General features: G+C 44.0%; 1 protein-coding gene and 1 long non-coding RNA gene across 19 annotated transcripts in view; one reads left to right on the forward strand and one right to left on the reverse strand.

Moving 5' to 3' along the window:
* TRIL (TLR4 interactor with leucine rich repeats) overlaps nucleotides 1–21,603 on the reverse strand; it is a 137,481-nt gene that overhangs the window by 109,991 nt on the left and 5,887 nt on the right. For all 18 annotated transcript variants that reach the window (XM_082471802.1, XM_082471799.1, XM_082471797.1 and 15 more), the window contains one exon: nucleotides 9,275–21,603. In XM_082471802.1, coding sequence (XP_082327928.1) covers nucleotides 9,275–11,707 — 2,433 coding nt within the window. In that variant the 5' untranslated portion in view covers nucleotides 11,708–21,603. The remainder of the gene's footprint in view (nucleotides 1–9,274) is intronic.
* The window catches only part of LOC309665569, a 61,549-nt gene continuing 51,350 nt past the window's right edge, over nucleotides 11,405–21,603 (forward strand). Inside the window, exon 1 of the long non-coding RNA XR_014266497.1 lies at nucleotides 11,405–11,519. This is a non-coding gene — a long non-coding RNA (uncharacterized lncRNA). The remainder of the gene's footprint in view (nucleotides 11,520–21,603) is intronic.

Consider the following 21,603-nt stretch of genomic DNA (forward strand, 5'->3'; position numbering starts at 1 on the left):
CTGAAATCTCTGACCACAAAGGAATCAAACTAGAAATCAACAACAGAATGATATCTGGAAAATCTCCAAATATTTGGAAATTAAACAACACACTTCTCAGGAGAAACCATAATGAAAATCAAAAAATATTTTCAGTTAAATCAAAATTGAAATACAACATAACAAAATTTGTGGGGAAATTGATAGCCTTTATAGTACTAAATGACTGTATTAGTAGAAAAAAAAAGGTCACAATGATCTAAAGTTTTTACATTAAGAAACTAGAAAAAGAAGAGATCCAAAGCAAGGAGAAAGTTGAGAATGATGATGAAGATAAGAGCATAAATCAATAAAATTGAAAAACAATAGTCAATGACATCAATAAAGTCAATGACATCAAAAGCTGACTCTTGTAAAGATCAATAAAATTGACAAACCTTTAGCCAAACCGAAAAGAAGAGAGAAGACACAAATTTCCAATATCCAAAATGAAATAGGGGACATCACTATAGATTCTAGTGATATTAAATGAATAATAAGAGAATAGTCTAAACAGCTTTATGCCAATAAATTTGATAATTTTGATGAGATGGGCAAATTCCTTGAAAGACATAAATTACCAAAGCTTATTCAATAATATTAGATAATCTGAAGAGTCCTATACCTATTTAAGAAATTTAATTCATAGTTAAAAACCTTCCCACAAAGAAAACTTCAGGCAAATAAGTGAACCACCAACATTTAAGGAAGAAATAATGCATATTCTATATAAGCTCTTCCAGAAAATAGAAATGGAAGAAACAGTGCTCACTTTATGGAGCTAGCATTGCCCTGGCACCAAAACCAGACATAGACATTACAAGAAAAGAAAACTAGAGACAAATATTCATTATGAACATAAATGAAAAAATTCTTCTTCACAAAATATGGAGAAGTTGAAACTAGCAATACATAAAAATGATAACATATCATGACTAAGTGGGATTCATCCTAGAAATTTGTGATTGGTTCAACACTCAAAATATCAATCAATGTTAATTCACCATATCCACAAACTAAAAAGGAAAATAACATGATCGTTTCAATAATGGAGAAAAAGCAACTGACAAAACTCAACATACTTTCATGATAAAAACTCTCAGCAAACTAACTTCCTCATTCTGATAAAGGAAATCTGTTAATATACAAAATCTTGAGCTGACATCATACTTAATGTCAATGATTGACTGTTTTCTCCCTAGGATTAGCAATGAGTCAAGAAAACCTTATCTCACCACCTCTATTCAACATTGGGTTGCTGTTCCTAACCAGCACAATAAGGCAAGAGAAAGTTATAAAAGGCAAAAGTAAAACTATCCTTTATCACAGATAATATGACAACATACATAAAATATCCAAAAGAACCTACTAAAAAGCTATTAGAACTAAGTAAGTTTAGCAAGTTCACAAGACACATGGTCAATGTTTAAAAACCAATTTTATTTCTATATGCTAGAAATGGACACCTGGGAATTGAAGTTTTTAAAAAGTACCATTTACAAAAGTATCAAAAATGTGAAATACTTAGAGATAGAGCTGACAATATAGGTGCAAGGTTTGCAGGCTGAAATTATAAAACATTTGTTAGAGAAATTTAAAAGAACTAAATGAATTGAGAGATATACTGTATTCACAGACCAAGAGTCAGTATTAAGATGTCAATTATCACCAGCTGATCTATAAATTTAAGGCAATCCAAATCAAAATCCCACCAGGCTTTTTAACTTTTTTTGGTTGCAATAACAAGCTGATTCTAAAATTTTTATGGAAAATTAAAAAAGCTAAACAGCCAAAATCAACTTTGATAAAGGAGAAAATTTGGATGATTCACACAACTTGATTTCGAGAAAATTTGGTATTGGCACAAAGACAGACATATAGATCAATGGATCAGAATAGAGTTTCAAGAAACAGACCCACACATAGGGTCAATAGATTGTTTTCAACAAAGTTGCAGAGATTTTTCAATGGAGAAAGTATTGTTTCTGCAACAAAAGTTGCTGGACCAGTAGATATACCTATGCAAAAAACAAAAGTTAACTTTGCTGGATTCATACCTCACACCATATAAAAAATCAATTTGAAATGGATTATAGTCCTAAATGTAAAGAAAAATACCGCTAGGAAAATGAAAAGGTAAACCACAGACTGGGAGAAAATATTTGCATAACATATATTTGACAAGGGACTTGTATCCAAAACACATAAAATATTCTTATAACCTCATAAGAATACAAAGAACCCAATAAAAACCAAAAGATTTGAACAAACACTTCACCAAAGATACACAAGTGGCAAATACTTACATGAAAAGATTCTCAATATCATCAGTCATTAGGGAAATACAAATTAAACCAAATAAAATAATACTACACACCTAATAGAATGTCTTTATTGAAACAGGGAAAAACCAAGTGCTGGCAAGTGTGTAAAACAATGTGAAATTTCATATATTGCTGGTGGGAATGCAAAATGGTAGGGCAACTTTGGAAAACAGTTTGGCAGTTTCTTATAAAGTTAAAGACACACTTACCAAACATCCTAACAATCCCACTCCTAGGAATCTACTAAAGAGAAATGAAACACATTTCCATACAAAGACTTGTATGCAAACGTTTTAGCTGCTTTGTTCATAACAGCACCAAATGAAAACAACTCAAATATCCATTAACTGGCGAATAGATAAACAAAGTGTTGTACATCCACACAATGGAATACTACTCAGCAGCGGAAAGGAATGAACTTCTGATTCACACAATAAAATGGATGAATCTTAAAGCATTTTGATGAGGGGAAAAGGCAGACACAAAATGCAACATACTGTATGATTGCATATATATGCAATTCTAGAACAGGCAAAACTATAGGGACAGAAATCAAATCTGTAATTGCCCATGGCTGGAGTCAGGGGGAAGGGGATTGACTAAAAAGGAACTTTTTGTGGTGATGGAAATGCTTTATATCTTGATTGGGGTGGTAGCTACATGACTGTACGCATTTGTGAAAACTAATGGAACTGTACACTCAAAAAGGGTAAATTGAACTCTACGTAAATTATACCTCAATAAACCTTACTTTAAAAAAAAGAAAACAAAATTGAAAAATGGAGAGGGAAAGAAAGAAAAAAAGAGAGAATAACATGACAACTAAATGCAATGCATGATTCTACATTGATCCAAGGGGATAATAGCTAAGGGCATTATTATGACAACTGACAAATTTTGAATATGGAATGTAGATTTGACAATAGCATTTTATTAGCGTTAAATTTTCTGATCTTGATAATTGTACTATGGTTATAATGAGTGACACCAACAAGGTATAAGAAAGAACAGCCTAAGCAGAATTAAGCACAAGGCAAAAACAAACAGAAATTGGTGTGTGTGTGTGTCCAGCAATCACAATAGAAATAGAAAAAGCATACAACCAAACAAGGTGTGTGAAGGCACTAAGAGCACATAAATGAGATCTTCCAAGAAGCAAACTATATTCTTCTCAGAGTGAGTCACCCTTTTCCTTGGCACAAGGAGTGTCAGAAAGTCTTTCAAAGGAGATGGGAAGCAGAGGTCAACACCTTCTGAAAAGTGGTTCCAGAGCGGGTGGGGTCAGGGATATACTCAGCCCAGGGATGTACTTAGTCCTTTTTTCTTTGTGGAGCCCTTCCTGAGAATTGGGGAAGTAGTAAGTGTGCAAAGGTAAGAAAAGACACACAAGTAGGTACAGTTTAAATGTATGATAAGCAGTCCCAAAGAAGAAATATAGAGATTCTGCACCTGTAGCAAGGGAGCAAAACACTTCAGAGAGAATAACTAGAAAATATCAAACTAAAATTGTTTTAAAAGAAACCCTTCCCACTTCCAGCCTCAACACACACAACCAAAGCCACCATCATCAACAATACAACCACATGATGTGGTTACCATTTAAAAGACAAAAGATTGCTAAAAATAAAACTACTATATGATCTAGCTACCCACTTTCTGGGTATTTATTCAAAGAAAACAAAAACACTAACTTGAAAAGATAACTGCACCCCCAATATTCATGGCAGCATTATTTACAGTAGCCAAGATATGGAAACAACCTAAGTCTCCATCGACAGATTAATGGATAAAGAAGATGTGGTATATATATATATATATAATATATATATATATATATATATATACACACACACAATGGAATATTACTTAGCCATAAAAAGAAGGGAATCTTCTTAGTGCCACATTTTTTGCATTTTCCTGCTTTTTGTTGGAGATTTTGCTGTTTAAAAGGGCTCCCAAGCACAGTGCAAAAGTGCTGGCTAGTGTCCCTAAGTGCAGAAAGGCTGTGATGTGTCTTAGGGGGAAAACACACAAGTTAGATACACTTCCTTCAGGCACGAGTTATGGTGCTGTTGGGCATGAGTTCAATGTTAATAAATTAATGATATATATTAAATAAGGTGTCTTTAAACAGAAACACACATAAAATAAGGGTATATATTGATAGGTTGATGAAAATGTTGTGACCAGAGGCTCATAGGAACCTAACCCTGAATTTCTCCTGGGAGCAATGGTTCAGTATTTGCTAATTCAATGTTTGCTGTGACCTTACACAACATAACTTCTGTGAATAAGGAGCACTGACTGTTAGAAGGACACATATCCAACTCACAGTGGTAGTTACTTTAGAAGACGGAGTGTGGGGAAGGAAATCAGGGGTTTTGTCAATAAAGACATTTATTAAGGCTGAAAAAAAAACATTGCAAAATGTTAACTGTCATTGAATGGTGCTAATATGGGTGTTTGTTATTATTTGCACTCAGTTTAATTTCCTAAAATAAAAATCCTTAGAAAGACACAATTGAGAAAGAAAGGAATAAGAGGGTGGTCACCATTAAAAGTATGTCTGCACATGCTACAGTGAACATATACTAAGAGTTAAGTATACAGTCAGCTGTAGAGTAAGCATTACTTCATCAAAAACTGTAACTTGGAAAGGTGAATAATTGCTACTTGGCTACAGCTGGTCTTAACATACAACAGTGCTACCTGTCTCAGCATTAACTATGGCACAGAGCTGGCATTTATAAAACTTTGGTGAGTTTGAAAGAAATGTTATGAAGTTCCACAGCCAGGAGCTGCTGTTGCTTGCAATGTTGGCACATGACAATTTATTTGTCTAGTGTCCGATGCCAGTTCACAGCCAAATTACAAAGCCACGTTTCTGTGTCCCTACGGAATCACATTGCCTGGAGCTTAAAAATCTCTCAAACATATGTAATGGGATATTTTGGTTGTCTGCCTCAAGATAAAGCAACCAGGTTTCAGGAAGCTACATTTTTTCCTAATTATTTCAGTAGTCAATAAAAGTAAGTATAATCTCCAAAAACTTCAGTCTCCCGTGCAAAATGAAAAGAACACTATTTGCCACATGATTGAGAAGGATGAAGTGACCTGAAATCCCTAGGAAAAAAGCACTTGTGTGTGCAAAGTATCCTTCTGAGTAAACTAAGAGTAAAAGGACACTTGGAAATGCTATCACTAAATTAACGGGAAGAGGGGCGCTATGTAAGCAAGACCATTTACACAGCCTTAGTTCCGATCTAAAGGATGAATTAACTTACGCCAACAGTTTACTAAACAGAGGAAAGTTTGCTCAAGTACTAGCATATTCACTTCTTTTTTTTTAAGTAATGAGAAAGTATTTCAAGAGCTATCCTTCCACACTAAATTATAGAAGAGTCTCAATTAAACAAAACAAGGGGAAGGGAGAGTCACTGTAATCTCATTATATGAATCTTCTAATTGGTTAGGGCAGAATGCCTTGTCCGTGAAACTTCTAAAATGTATCATACAACTGTCATCCTGCACACAGAATACTGCTACCAATAATACATCTAATATTTATTGAACACTTGCCCTGTAACCGGTGCTAACGCTTTTTACCCATTTATTCCTTAAAATTGCACTATGGAGTCAGGACCCAGGATTCTCATTTTAACTGCTGCAGAAGCGAAGGCACAAAGAGATTAAGTAAATGGAAAGAATGCAATCTCAGACGACTTAAAATTCTTTCACCACTTCTTTAAAATCATTCTGAACTTTAGTGATGTTATAATTCTCTGAGATGATGAAGATATGAGGCTGGGAAGGAATCTGTCTTCATCCCGGGTCAGGGTCTGGAATTTTGAATACATTTCTGGCATGAGAATGCTTCATTATCACTTATCCCCAACTCTCAGAGGCAAAGGGGGGAGTGCTTAAGTACAAATACCAGGTAATCCAGTGTCTATTGTAATAGTTTCTTAATATACAGTAGCTGCCCCTGTTACTGTACTTCTGGTGAAAACCAGGTGTTTGGCAAATCAGTGAAGGTGGTCTGATCACATGCTCATTATTACCTGGCAGCATCACAAAATGATCTGCCCTCATGAAAGCAATCATCTTACTGGCTGAGCCGAGGACCCCAACACATTCCAGACTGTGTCAATGGCTCTTTAATTGAACACGCCTACCTCTTACAAAGTTTATTCTTTTTTTCTTTAGGAATTTTATTTTTCATGTACTTCGTAATGGCAAAGATGGCCTCCAGTTCAAGGTAATTCCTTCTCATTGACCATGAGAGTCAAAGGGCTTGACTTCTAATTCAGTTTCCTTTTAACAGCTGAATCCTGCTGAGACCCATCATTTTGCTGTCACTGGTGTTTTAACAGCATTTTCACACCACAGCTGACCACCTGCTTTTAGCATCATCTCATTGCTTCTCTGGCTAGAAAGTCACACAGCATTTCTTAAAAATTAAGTCCACACTCTACTGTGGAAATGGAAATTAAAAGACAATGAAAGAGGAAAGACTTCCAGCTTATGTTTCATTTCCATTGATGAAAACTGCTGTAGAAAAATGCAGTGTACCATTACGAAAGGGTATAAAATATTTGGAAACTCCAACAAGAAAACATCTCCGTTAGTAAGTGGGTTTATTGACATAACTGAACATAACAATGTATAACATTTATTCATTTCCCACTGAAAGACTTTCCAGTGAAAGTGTTTTTACATGGATTTAGGCATTAAGCATTTTCAGTGATTTTTGCAGTTGAAAGGGTAGGTGGTGGGAAGAACCAGAGGTCTTTTTCAGACTTTCAATGGGACTCACTTTATTACACTACTGTGTAAAAGCGAGAGCTAAGAAATGCAATTGCTCTCTGAATGAAAAAGCTAGGAGCACAAAAGGTGCAAGATAACCAAAAGGTTGCAAATAAGAGCAAACAACTACACTTCTCCCAAGTACCAATACGCTTGGAATCTGAAGCAAGCCCTGGCAGCAAACTAAGAATAACAGTCTATTTCCTGTGGTTTATTAAGTTTGGACCCCACGGATAAGACTGCCAGAAAAACAGCTGTACTTTAAGTGGTCTGGACATTTACTCATCTGAACATAAACAAAGATCAGCTCATTTAAATCCCTGTGTCCCTACTCAGCTGTTGGGACAACGGCAGGCCTGGCTCAATGGAGGCCAAACATAAAAGGAGTGGAATGGGGTTGAAGGATCCCTGGACTATGATAGATTCCCTGAGTCTTCAGGACCCTCGGGGGCTTAAGGCCCTAAACAGAAGATTCACTGTTAGCCTTAGCACCTTTGCAGTGGCTTCCCTGGCACCCCACTGCCAATGAATCTATAACCACGGTGAATACAACCATCCTGTACATCTTCCAAGTGACTGCGTTTTTAGACCACACACAAAATTATTAATGTAAACCAAAGCACTACATTTAGTGATAAACATCTACTTCATAAATATCAGGGAATGAAAGTATCCCAAATAGCTGAAAACAACTGAACAAATAAAGGAGCCTAACCCTAAGTTTAAAACAAAAACCTTTAAAAGAAATACTGCAATTATTAACTAAAAGATAAGATTTAATAACATGGAAAAAAACACTGGGTAATGGAGGGATTCATTTGCAAAATATATAATTATTTCACAGTGAGGTTTAAGTACTCATAATCTTCTGGTTTTAGTAGAAACACACAACCACCGATGTACATTTTTTTCACATTTTCCCCCTCTACTCTTTCATATAAAGACAATAACATGATCAAACATTATACTATCAATTGCAAGTCACCTTTTGCTCACTTCCTATTAGGAAATTACCTTGATCACTTAACTGTGCAACTCAAGAGAAGTAGGGCACAGTCGACTGCATGTCACTGATAAAAACGTGAGAAGTACCACATCACATTTATTCCAATCTGGACAGGTTGTCAGAGATGTGGTAAGTGAACTAGAACACCAGCATTCCCTATGGGGTCATCGGTTATGTACACGTTACATTCTTCTATCGAGCCTGGCATTGACATTTCCTTTTCCACATATAGGTTTAAAAAAATAAAATTAAAAAGCCACAGGAGCAACCCTGACAGAGAAGTCTTGCATGCAGCCTTCTCCTGAGAAACTATGTAATCTTAGTTAACCCCAAGGTCAGCAAAAGTTTTTGTGGTGTTAATGTTAAAAGGAATATAGTTGAACTGCCCGGCTCAACTAAAATAGTCCTTGAGTTTATTGGTCAGTTTGTTAAATGTTAGAGCTCTTCACATTGTTGAAAAAAAAAATAGCGTCTCTAATTATTTAAACATTAAGTTTTCCTGAATGTTCTATCAACCAACAAAGAGTTCCTCCGCGAGTGTGTTAAACTTTACCACCTGTTTACAACATCACCCTTCTTGGCAGAGACCACCAGGCCAGTGGAGTCAGTTGCCAAGCCTCCTTTGTAATGGTAATAAGTTCTTTTTTCCTTAAATAGAAACAAAACTCCTCAGTTTGACACTGAACAAACAAAAAAAGCATGCATCCAAATCTCTTTCTGGTGACGTAGGGAGCAAGGTGCACCCCTTTCTATCCCAAAGGGGACCAGCCTACTGCATTACAATGCTAAAAAAAAAAAAAAAATCCATTCTCATAGCTGCACCAATGTCTGCACGTTAAGAAGGCCTCCCACCTCTGGACCCCACCATCCATTTGTCCCCTACTCTTGGTCTTGACCACCAATACCATCCATTTACTTCACGAGTGAGCACTGGGATTGGGAGGTGGTGCAGAATTAGCCATCTGTCCCCTTTGGCCTCTCTGGCAAGCGCACAAAAGGGGGAAAAGAGAAGGTCGGATAAAATGAGATCTTCCCCTGAGGTGGGCTGCGGGAGCCCGCGGAGAGGTGGCTCCTCAAGGCCAGTGAGATGGTCTCCACACCCCTGGAGGCCCGGATCTACCTAGTCGGCAAATCGCTGCAGGAGATGGTCTTCCCGCCTCAGGCTGCCGCCCGCGCCGCCGCCCCCGCTGTCCATGAAGCGGTCGCACGGGAACTCGATGAGGTCAGCCTCGCTGAGCGCGCACACCGTGGTGCGCGGCCGGTGCGACTGGAAGCCAGAGAAGTCGGCGGACACGCCGGTGCCCATGGAGCGCAGGGGCCGTCGGGTAGAGTACATGTGGCGAACGTGCACGGGGGCCCCGCCCTTCCGCCTGGCACGCAGCTTCCTACGCAGCCAGCGTGACGCCCAGGCCGCCAAGGCCAGGAGTACCAGCAGTGCGTTGACGGCCAGCAGGGCCAAGGTCAGCAGTTGGTAGTCGACGCTGCTCCGGCTCCCAGGCTCCGGCAGGGTGACCAGCCCCGCGCAGTGGTCCCGGGGAGCCACCGGGCAGACCCGGCCGCCTAGCACGCCCTCCACGCACACGAGGTAGGGGGTGTCTCCCCGCAGCTCGCGAAGCGTGGCCGAGTCGCTGCGCTCAGGCAGGTAGACGAAGCGGTGGAATTTAGGCTGCTGGCCAAAGCGGTCGAAGAGTAGGCGGAAGCGCGCGCCGCCCAGCGGCCGGGGACTGCGGTGCTCGCGCACCGCCCAGCGCACCGCGGCGCTGTTGGCGCCCACTGCTTCCACGGTCAGGTTGCACAGGATGAACTTGTTGAAGTCACACGGGTCGGATACCAGCGGCGGCAGGCCGACCCTGCTGTCGGACTGGGCGGTGCTGTCCTGCTGCTGCGCAGCCAGGTGCTGCTTCGCCGCGCGCTGCCAGGGGTCGCCGGCTGGCGCAGAGCCCAGCGTGGCCGTCGGGGTGGGCTCCGTGTGGGTAGGATCCGACGGAGTCGGACGTCCCCGCTCAGGCTTCTCGAGGAGGTCCAGGGGGTGTGGCGCCGGGCCCGCGGCAGCAGCGGCGTTGGAGCTCGGCTGCTGGAGGCCCGGGCCCCGCCGGCTCAGCCTTAGGGCGCTGCGGTTACTCAAAAGCTCCCTGGCGGCCCCATCCCAGGCCACCCCTGGCAGAAATCGACCCCGTTGCTGTGGCTGTGGCTGCGGTGGCGGCTCCTCCGCGAGGGCACCTGCAGGGGGCGCCACTTCCTTCCCCGGGACTGTGGGTAGGTCATGCCGCTTACTCTCGGCAGTCGGGGAAACCGAGGGTAAGGGATCTGTGCAAGACCCGTTCTGCAGTTGCTGGTCATCCAGGTAATCCAGGTACTTGCCCCGCAGGGCCGGAGGGTGGCGACACTGCACGAAGACGGTGAGGAGCCGGCCCTGCGAGTGCCAGTCACCCATCCAGCGCTTTAGGTCCCTCAGCCGGCAGTCGCAGGTCCAGCCGTTGCCGTCTAGATCCAACCGATAGAGGGCTGGGCTGGAGGCGAAGATGTCCCCGGAGAGGGCACTGAGCGCATTGTCGCGCAAGCTGAGCTCGCGCAGCCGGCCCAGGTGGCCAAAGATAGTGGGGTGCAGAGCGGACAGCTCATTGCCGCTCAGGTCCAGCGCCTCCAGGCTGTGCAGAGGCTCCAGCAGCGCCACGGGCAGCTGGCTCAGCCGATTGCCCTCCAGGCGCAGCTCGCGCAAGGCCTCCAACCCCCAAAAAGCCTCGGGCGCGAGGTGCGTGAGCTGGTTGCCCCTGAGCGAGAGTAGGCCAAGGCGCGGCAGGTGCTGGAAGACGCGCGGCCCGAGGTGCTGCAGACTGTTGGCCGAGAGGATGAGGGTGGAGAGGGAGCGCAGCGGTGCGAAGGTGGCCGCGTGGCGTAGGGAGGGCTGCAGCTCGTTGGCAGAGAGGTTGAGGAAGCGCAGCTTCCCCAGATGGGCGAAGGCGTTCTTGCCCAGAAAACGGATCCGGTTGGACTCCAGATGTAGGTAAAGCAAGTTACCCAAGGGGGCAAAGACGGCGTCCGGCAGCACCCCCAGGGCGTTCCCGTCCAGCCGCAGCTTGACCAGACTCTCCAGTCCTTCGAAGGAGCCGCGGCTGAGGCGGCTGATCTCGTTCCCGTTGGCGTAGAGGATGCGCAGCTTGCGCAGCGGCGCCAGCGTGCCCGGGGCGAGCGCCTGCAGGAGGTTGTTGCCCAGGTAGAGCTCCTCCAGCCGCGAGAGCTTCTCGAAGGTCTTGGGGTGCAGAGAACGGATCTGGTTGTACTGCAGGTCCAGCCGTCTGAGCTGCCCCAGGCGGTGGAAGTCGAAGGCCGTGATGTTGGTTATGAAGTTGCCGCCGAGGCTGTAGGTGAGCACGTCCTGCGGGCTCGGCAGCGAGCTGGTCTTGGGCACGGCGCGGAGCCCCCTGTTGGTGCACAGGAGGTGCTGGGGGTGCTGGCAGTCGCAGCGCTCCGGACACACCGGCTGGGCCCGCGGCGGGAGCGCAAGGCAGCCGCACACCACGAGCAGGAAGCGCAAGGCGCGGGCAGCCTCCATCGCCGCCCGCCCTGCGTTCTGCGGCCGGATCGTCCTCTTGGCCCGCCGGCTCTGTGTCTCCTCTGCATTCCCCTTGGCCTGGCCAGAGTCGCTAAATGGCCTCTTTCGGACTTCGCAGCGCCGTCCAGCCCCTCCTCCGCCCTTTGTCCGGTGGCTGGCCCGGGTCTCTGCAGGCGGGCTTTGCCTGGCCAAGTCAGGAGGCGCAGGGCGCTCCGCGAGCTCCGGGTGCTACTTGTTGCATTTTTGCAGAACTTTCTCCGGGTGCGCGTCGGGGGCGGGGGGGCGTGGAGGGAGGGAGCAAGACCTGAGCTTTTTGTTTGCAGCTTGAGTCCGGAGAGCTGGATTCCCTGGCACGGATTCTCCCCGCCAGCGGATTCCCCAGCTGCAGGCGGGAGCCCTTCCAAGAGCTCCTCCGGGCGCGGCTTGGCTGCTGCGCCGGGGCGGCTCGGCCCCCGCAGCCCGCGCCTCCTCGCTCCCAGTCCGGGACGGGTAGCGCGGCCTGGGTGGAACAGCCCCGGGAGGAGCCGGGGGTGTGCAAGGCTGCGTCCGGAAGGGACCCAAGTCTGAGAGTGGCGAGCAAACCGGGCGGAAATTCGTTCTTCCCACACTCTGCCCCCCGGGGATACAGGCGGGGGGGCGGGGGGAAGGAGATGGCGGAGGGAGGACAGACCCCGGTAGGGGGAGGAGGAAACGCTAAGTGGCTCCGCGTCTGGTCAACCGGAGCCCGGGACGCCAAGTGAGAAGAGTAGGGATTAAAAACAGCTGTACGAGTCGGACACGCCGGGCTGGGGGCGGGGGTGGATTACCGGGCGAGCAAACGGGATTTGCAGACAGAAACCTTTTTATTTTAGACGAGCACACCAGTCGCTTCGAAGCAGTGGGAGCGCGACTCGTTTTATTCGTTTTTAAGACAGTTGCTCTTCCTGGTGGCCCCCTGCAAGAAGTTGGGGCAGCACGGAACCTGCCAGCGTTCTACGGGAAGTTTCGGGCAGCACAAGGCTGGCTGCCAAGAGCTGTCGGTGGGCTACTGTCAGAAGAGGCTAGGTCAAGCCATTCTGGCTGTTGCGTGCTTGGGTTTTTGACATCGTTGTACTGGTGCCCAATAGCCGAGGAGAGGCACCGCCCCTTCTTAGGGATCTAAACTGAGTAGTTGCTTGGCCCTGCTGTAGGCAAGAGCATGGAGGAAGCTCAGAACTGGTTCTGCCACCGTGAAAGTGTCAGATTTAGGTGATTTAGTCCCATTAATCCTCCTCCAGTCTTAGAGCCCTTGGGGCAGGCTCTGCACGTGTGCATATATATATATATAAAATAACCTTCACAGACCCTCTGGTAACTGCTACCTGCTGGGCCCTCCCCCTTTATGCCTGGGCTTGCGGTGATCTTCAGAAATTTGGCCCACAATTTTTCAGACCTGGTTTAGTTGGGGGAGTCTTCACACTTATTATCAATAGGGAGTGGAGCATTTATTAATGGCTCCATTCAGGGCAGCCCCAGCTGAGAAGGAGAATGGGCAAGAAAGAGCTGTTAATTACCGTTTGCTCCTGCAAGCCATTCCCTACCCTCATCCCAGGATGTTCAGAAAACATAATTTTAAGGACCTACTGTGTGGAAAATTAAAGGAGAGAGACATAGCCTCACCTCAGGAGGCTGACAATCTAGTGGGGAGGGCAAGACAGGAAAGGTCAAATAACAATGTAAGGCTGTAGTATGAGAAAGCTGCTGAGATGCAAATGATTTTGAATAATTCCAATGTTCAATGGTGATTAATTGGCTCCTTTGGCGATTCATATAAGCAAGTGAATTTAAAGAAAAGTGAGACCATTGGCAGCATAGTCAGTGAACACTTATGGATGAGCAGGGACCTTGGGTCCAGGGAGATGGGGCTGGAGAATGGAACGTAGGTAGGCAGTGAAATGTCCATTCAGGGCACAGTGAGCAGAGCAAGTTTGCTTGTGATTTGTTTTGAGATTTCTAATAAAGGATGAACTTGGGGAACCAAGTATCTTTCTGAACAAGATGAAAGATGAAGTTGCCCAGGCAGTTTGGTAGTTTGGGTTTTAGTTCTCCTTGTGAGAAACCTCTGAAATCGTTTAGTTCTTGACTCCAGTCCTCCTTATGAAGGTCTGGCTGCCCTAGAGGGTGAGGCCCAAGCTTGTACCGTGTAGCACAATTTCTGATCTGGGCCCCAGAAGCTGCGAGGAGGACCTCAGTCCTTGGTGGCAACAGAGGTCATTTGATTGTTCAGAGGAAAGAATACTAAGCAGCTGCTGGCTTTCAAATTGAGCCACTAGATCTACCTGGGATGCAGCTGTAGCAGCATCTGCTTTTGAGGCCCTAGCCTTGGGACGCACAAACGGCCTTCTGAGCGGGAAGGAGGTCGGAAACTGAGAGGTGTGATGTGGAAGAGGAAGAAGCAGAAATCAGACCCTCCTCCTTTGCATAAGCTTCCTCTTTTCCTGACTCTTCCAAGAAGACTTTCAGAGTAAACGAGGCCAAGAGGGGCATTCCCTCAGAGGTCACTACAGTTTGGACTAATCGCTTACTCCACTGAGGGTGTTGTTCCTTTGTAGATGCCTCTAAGTAAGATTAACAAAGTTATCAGACCCCTGCGGTTGTTCAGTATTTTTTAATGTCTTGGGTATTATTGTCCAGTGCCTAATAGTTCTACCAGTAGTCCTGGATTGCAGGTAAAAATAACATCTTCCGTGGTTTCATGTCAAAAGACAATTGGTTTTCCATGACGTTCCGTTTTCTTAAAGTAACACATCTGCCCCATGTAGTTAACCTTGCTTAAAATAGATAATAGTATGCCATATTTCAAATAAGTAGAAACAGTTTCTGATAGGTGTCGCTAGCACCCTTAATCTAGTTTCAGTAAGGGTAAAATTTTGAGATCTGCAGGTAAAGTACGTGAGTGTATGTGTGCGTATACGTTCTTTCTGAAAAAGCGTGATTGCCATCTTTTAAAGAAATGCTTCCCTTTTTAAAGGCATATAACCTGAGGTCCACTTTACAAATGAATGACATTAAAAAACTTCAGAGTACACATATGTGATATCCATATGTGCCCCCAATGGTCTCCATGTCTGTGGTGCTATGTGTTCAGGTGTTTGATTTATTCTCAGACCATGTCTCTCTTCAGGAGTTAAAATTTTGCTTGAATTTGGTAGTCTTAGAGCCCCTGGTAGTGAAGAGCTATAAAAGTAACTCCGTATTGCTGCTGGTGATCAGGCAAGAAGCATTTAGTGAGAATTTAGCATGTGCCGAATCCCAGGATGAGCTGTGGGAAGGCAGTGCTGATAAGACACAGGGCCTCAGGGTGCAACAACTTAGCGGGGAGACTGATGGGCGGGGAGCAATTGCAGTGCCGTGGGAGCCCTGAGGAGGTGCACCTGGCTGGACTGAGAGCTTGAGGAAGGCTTCCAGAGGAGGGGAGTGCTGAGTACTACCTATGTGATGGCGAGCAGGGCAGGAAGAGGGGAAGCCTGGGGACAGGTGCAAGAGAGTGACTGAGAAACCTCCAAATCTTCTGTCTGAATCTTTGTTGGTGAGATTCTTTTGACATCTGTGTTTTTTAATAGTGTCACACAACCTGTTCATACAATGACTTCCAAATAAATAGTCCCTTATTCCCCTTTAAGGCTTTCAGCAGGGAGTTGACATAATCACATCTGCACTGCAACATCAAGAGGTATCTCTGCCTAAATAAAGTAGGTGCCACACAAAGAAAATGTTATCTCTCTAGTTCTTGCCATCTCTAACCTTGAAATCTCTGACAGAGATTTGTGTGAGACATGTTTTGACAGAACATCCAGACCAAGGTATTCACTTATGTAACATACGTGCAGGCATTATATAGATACTATATATACAGTACACTCTTGGACCAGGGCAACCTAGGTCCCTACCATGGACCCTGCACTTTAGAGGGCCGTGTTCCAGTCCTGCTTTGGTTGGCCCTCACCATAAGAGCAGGATTTTGATTTCAGGCTTCCAAAGATATGTAACCACCCACTGCCCACATCCCCACTCCTGCTCAGGATTCCTGGGACCCTGGAATTCCTTACTTAATTGCCTAAGTCTGTGCAGGCCTTTTTCCCATCTGTCCTCCTGGAGACCAATCATGTCACAAGTGTATACCCCTAGGGCCAAGAGAAGGCTAAAGGGTAGCTGTCAAAAGAATCTGGAGGTGTGGGTTGGGATTTCAACTCTAATGCCTGGGAGACCTCCAGGAGACTCCTGGTAACGCAGGACCCAGAGCTAAGAGGAGGAACCACGGACCAGTGCTCTAAACCCAGGCTTCTCAAACATTGGAGACGTCTGTCCATATGTAGCATTTTAGGAGAAGAAAGTACATGTACTTGGATTAAAGAACAAGGAGAAAAATTACAGGAGTTTGAAGGAAAGCATTTTTTAAAACGTAAATTCTACTTTATTATAACATAGCCTATACCTAATTTTCTATAAAAAGCAATAATTTTTAGTAAGAGTAAGGACAGAGTTGTCTCCATTTAAATGCCTATCTCTTAACTATGTAATGTCTTTGCTTATGGATGGATCCCAGCTTGATCAGGTTCCAGGAGAGTCAAGTATTGATTATGCTTAAATGTATAATTTGCATAATCACAAGTAGAGAAATCCAGGAAGGAAAGCTGTTCGTAAGAGAAACAAGAGCTTTGTCATTTCACTTTTGGAAAGTTTGCCCTTTAAATCTCAAGCACTCTGGGGGTGGTTTCAGAGGTCAGAAGCACAAGCAACTCTGGGCTGGTTCCATGACACATATATGTGGCGTAAGGGTTTTCAGCTATTCTTGCCCAGGCATGGAATCTTGGGCTTGCCAGGGATGTACACACTTTCTTCCCAAGCAACCTGTGGTTCCCTTGATCTTCAGCTATAGAGGCAGGAAGGATTCCAGGCCATGTCTTCAGCAGCCCCTGGAGCTGGAATGAGTTGGCCCAGGCTGCCCTGGTGCAGGATAGGTTAGGCGAGAAGAGCTCAGGCCTAGCTCCCTGCTGCAGGGAGAGGTAGGGCCTGCCACTCCCTGCTGGAGCGGCAGACTTAACTTACTCAGGGCAGCTGCAGAGACGGCAGCTGTTTCCTCATCCGTAGTGAGCCAACCCCAGACAGGCAGTGTGGCCCCTGACACAGATGAAGTAGGAAACCAAGAGTCCCAGTGGTTCCTTGGCATGCTATCAAATGACCCCCAAAACTCTCTTTATCTGAATTGAGCCTCATCTTAGCCCCAGTCTGAGAGGCAAGTTTCTTTGCCTTGGGGATTAGCAATGTGAATGAGAGAATCACGGGTTTACAGTATATCTGCTGATTCTCCATTTTTGCCCTTAAGGAAATATAGGAATGCAGATTTCTGGATAGGTATTAGCCTTATTAAATCAGAATCTCAGTGGGCAAGGCCCCAGCACCTGCATTTATAAGCCACCAGATGATTTTTATGCACATTTAAGTTTGAGAAAATTAATAGACACTATTTCCAGAACACCTGTTCATGATTGGCTGATCATATTCTAGTAACAACAGTAGTAATGCTGGCACTGATGTAGTGCTGAGTGCCAGGCAGTAGTCTAAACACTCTACATAAAGTAACTCATTCATTTCCACACCTACCTAGTGAGGTAGGAACTACTGTTATCCCCATTTTACAGAGGAAGAAACTGAAGAGCTTATTAAAAATACAGGATCCTAGGCCCAGCCACAGAGAATCTGATTCAGAACCTCCAGAACAGGGCCTAGTGATCTCTATTTAGCACATTCCCAGGTATCGTCTTAGGTATTGTGACTGAACGAGAATTCTTACAGGCTTATTCAAACATTTCAATGTCTCCTTTTCTAGGAGCCTAGGGATTGACAGAGTAGACAAGGTCCATGCCTTCTGGGAGCTAAGCATAGCCGGGGAGTTAAATGCATATAAGAATCCGGAAGCATGGTGCCATCATAAACAGGATGAGCACCATTTGCTATGCTCATAGTAATTATCTTTTGGGAAGAAAATAATAAAGAGCTAAAACCTTTGTAGAAAGCATCAGTCCACATAATACTGTATGTGTCTAAGGCCATTTACAAGGTGACTGCTTCCAACAGTTCAAGGAAATTATGTCCGGGGAAAAAAAGAGTCCAAGGATTTTATGTCCAAGGAACATCCTTATCCATCAGTTCAGAGATGCCTGATTATTTGAAACCGATGTGTACAAATAGATTGTGTATCTACAGGAACTACAGTGAACTGTGGGCAGTCTGGCAAAAGCTAAAAAAGGAGAGACGGCTGGTGGCTGAGTGTAACATAGGAAATAAGGCAAATCCACATACTGTTTACGGTTACAGTGTACAGTGTTTCTGTGCACCTGAAATTTTATAGCAGTAATATAATGATGTTCTCCCTTAGAATAGAATTGAGTCAGTCGCCTAAGGAAATGCTTTAGATATAAAAGTGTCCCTTATTCCTAAATACTGAAATATTTGTCATCTCCAGGGACCAGACCTGTAGTTGAGTATGATGGTACAGCTTTTCAGTACTTTTTCATTTGGATTTCTTCATACTACAGTAATAACATTTATTTAACCATTTTATATCCCCACCCAGCTGGAAGGACATCAGCCTTGTTTTATTTCATTTTTGTAGTACTCAGCAACTATTGTTGAACTGTCAAAGGGTTTTCATAAAAAGCTAGAAGAAAATTTTTGAAATGTTAACAGTTGTTATCTTTACATGGTGAGAAGATGAATAATTGTTTACACCCTATGCTTTGGCATTTTCTAAATGCTATACAATTACTATGGATTTCTTTGAAATGAATAAAAAATTTTAAAACAAATGCTTTCATATTTAATACCTGATTTCACCCTCAACATGTCTCATAAGGCAATTAGGTGAGGAATATTCATATCCCCAATTTGGAGGCAAGGATGCTAAGAATTAAAGGAATTAGCTAACTTCTGGAATGATCCACCGCTGTAATGATAGAGTTCAGACCACAATCTAAACTGTTGACTTCTGACCCCAGGATTTTATAGTTAGACCTCGCTGGGCTCCCTGTTGATACAAGCCTATGTTTACAACTAATGAGGCCAGTTCGGGGTGATAGTCAAAATATTTAGCAACTGGTCCAATAAAAGCACCAGCCAACCAGGTTTGCCAACCAGGTTTGGTGCTGCCTGGTCAGGAGAGACAGAGGCCGGGCCAGTGCCCACCCACTGAGAGTGCACTTGCCTGCACTTGACTAAACTTTCTGAATGGTGCTTTAGGTGTCTCTTTTTTCTCTTAATAACTGCATTATTAAAAACAATTTATGTAAGGCTTGGGCACAATAATCAGTAACCATGAGAAACAACACACAAAGTTTTCCTGGGTCCACGTTTCTTCCAAACTGCAAACTTGCCTGAGGCCTGGTGCGTTGCAGTCACTCAAACTTAACTGCAGGATGTTGGTGAGAGGGCACAGATGATCCACTTTGACAAAATACGAGTTTTGTTTTCAATATTTTAATTCAGAAATTGTCTCCCATTGTCTTTGGTGGACTGACAGATATATTTGAAGGGAATTTCATAAAAAAATACTATTTTTCTCACAACTTGATCTGAATTGTTATAATTAATGGCTTAACAATATTTGTAGGGAAGACACCTCTTTTGAAGAGTATCAATTTCAAGGATTAGCAACTCATCCTGTAAATATTCAGTGATTTCTTATCAAAATCTGGAATGTACAAGTGGCAAGTACTCCCCACCCAAAAAACCTCCCCCAGAACTGTAGATGTCTCCTTATTCTAATATCACTGTATGGGGCCAAAATAGTGGAGGCAGTTTCATACCCATGTGGTAATTGAGCACGAAAACCATGACTCTGTTCTGGCAAGAAACACTGTCAATCTTAGTAATGGAAATAATCTTGGACAGTGAAATAATTGACTATATACAGTGTAAAATACCCTCAAACTATTTGCAGATTTCATCAAAAGACCAAATGTTTTTTACTTAAGACCAGGAACATGGCAGGAAAGGAAATTAGAGGAAGGAAGCATCCGTCCCTTTTTCAGTCTCTGTAATTTCTATAAAGATTTGCACTTTGATTATGCTTAGTAGCACCATATGCTGGAGTGGGACTCAAGATCAAAGGTCCCAGCCGCAGCACTGGAGCCTGGTTGTGGGCAGGATCAAACATTTCTGTTGGCAGAACGCTAATGTATCTGTAAGGACACCCCTCCAGCTTCTACGCATCCCTATTTAATTTCCAAAATGTAATTGGTGTACCTCAAACTTGAATGCTTTTTTATTGTCTGCTATGATACATTGTAGGTTGAAAAAAAAGTGGTTGTTACCATTTAAAGATATTTAGAACTAAAGAATTTTCAAAAGCTTAATGTTAAGTTGTCAAGTTTTATAGTGTGTATGACTTTAAAAATCGGGGGGAGTGAGGGATGGCTGAACACTGCTTTGCTTTGGTTGACGAGAGGACAGATTTTATTTTTCATTCTGCTTTTCTCTGCAATCAAAATTTTCTGCGATGAACATTTTTTTTTAAATAAATTTATTCATTTATTTATTGGCTGCGTTGGGTCTTCATTGCTGCGCATGGGCTTTCTCTAGTTGCAGCGAGCGGGGGCTACTCTTCGTTGCGGTGCACGGGCTTCTCATTGTGGTGGCTTCTCTTGTTGTGGAGCACAGGCTCTAGGCGCACGGTCTTCAGTAGTTGTGGCTCTCGGGCTCTACAGCAAAGGCTCAGTAGTTGTGGCGCACGGGCTTAGTTGCTCCGTGGTACATGGGATCTTCCTGGACCAGGGCTCGAACCCATGTTCCCTGCATTGGCAGGTGGATTCTTAACCACTGTGCCACCAGGGAAGTCCCTGAACATTTATTTTTGCAGTTAAAAATCTTTGGTAAAAAAGTACATGATACCATATTTACTCTTGCTTTCTCCATTGCCCTGCCATGTCTTCCTTCCCTTGTTACAAATTGTTTTTCTTATAAACCTTTTTTAAAAATCAGTCTTAATAATGTCAATCATCTTGGATGCAGTCAAACAATTTACTGTATGCAGTGTAAAAACCCCAAAAGCATTTGCAGTTGTCATCAAAAAGCCAAACATTTGTCATAAACTGCCCATGCGATGTGTATGGGGTAATCAGAGGATGGAATCCACTTGCTGGGTCTCTGACCTTGAACCGTGTCACAGTCTCTCTGATCAGTGGTTCATTTTCTCATGTATAAAAAGGGACAAATAATACTTGCCCAATATATGAGTTTTGGGAAATATACATGAAAGCTCTTAAAAACTATAAGTGTTAGGAAAATAGGATTGTTGCTAACATTTCAACTTCCTGTGTGCCTTCTCACTGAGAATCTGACGTCCTCCAGGGCAAGACCAAGTCTTATGCACAGCTTTTTGTCATCCTCTGTAACACACAACAATATCTTTCTTAAATTGTAGGTCTTTAATAAATGTTAGGCTGAGCAGAAAGGCAAAGAGGAGGAAGGCACATTCTCAGGTGACTGTTTCTTCTCCCTTTCCTTGTAGGTTCTGTTTCCATCTTTTCATTGTTCCTTTGCTCTACTCCAGGCTGCTCAGGCCCAGGGCACAATGTCTTCAGCACACAGGTTCTCTCCAGAGAGCTCTAGAAACAGGCCTAGATTCTGAGCCAGCTCTGTGATCATTTAGTTCACCAAGTGAATCATTTGGCTGCTCTGGGCATTGTGCTCTATGAAATGGCTATAATACATCGTCGTTTGCCCGGAGGGTTCTTATCACCAGTAACGGCCCTTGTGAAGTTAAAAAATTATAAGGGCAAAAAGGAGGAGCTTCTGTGGTCAGGATGGGTCATATACCAGGTCTTGGTCTTGGATAGTCACAGTGTACAAGAGCATGTTCAAGGCTTGGGAAAAAAATC

This window comes from Balaenoptera physalus, assembly GCF_965194825.1.
Source record: "Balaenoptera physalus genome assembly, chromosome: 8".
NCBI classification, from domain to species: domain Eukaryota; kingdom Metazoa; phylum Chordata; class Mammalia; order Artiodactyla; family Balaenopteridae; genus Balaenoptera; species Balaenoptera physalus.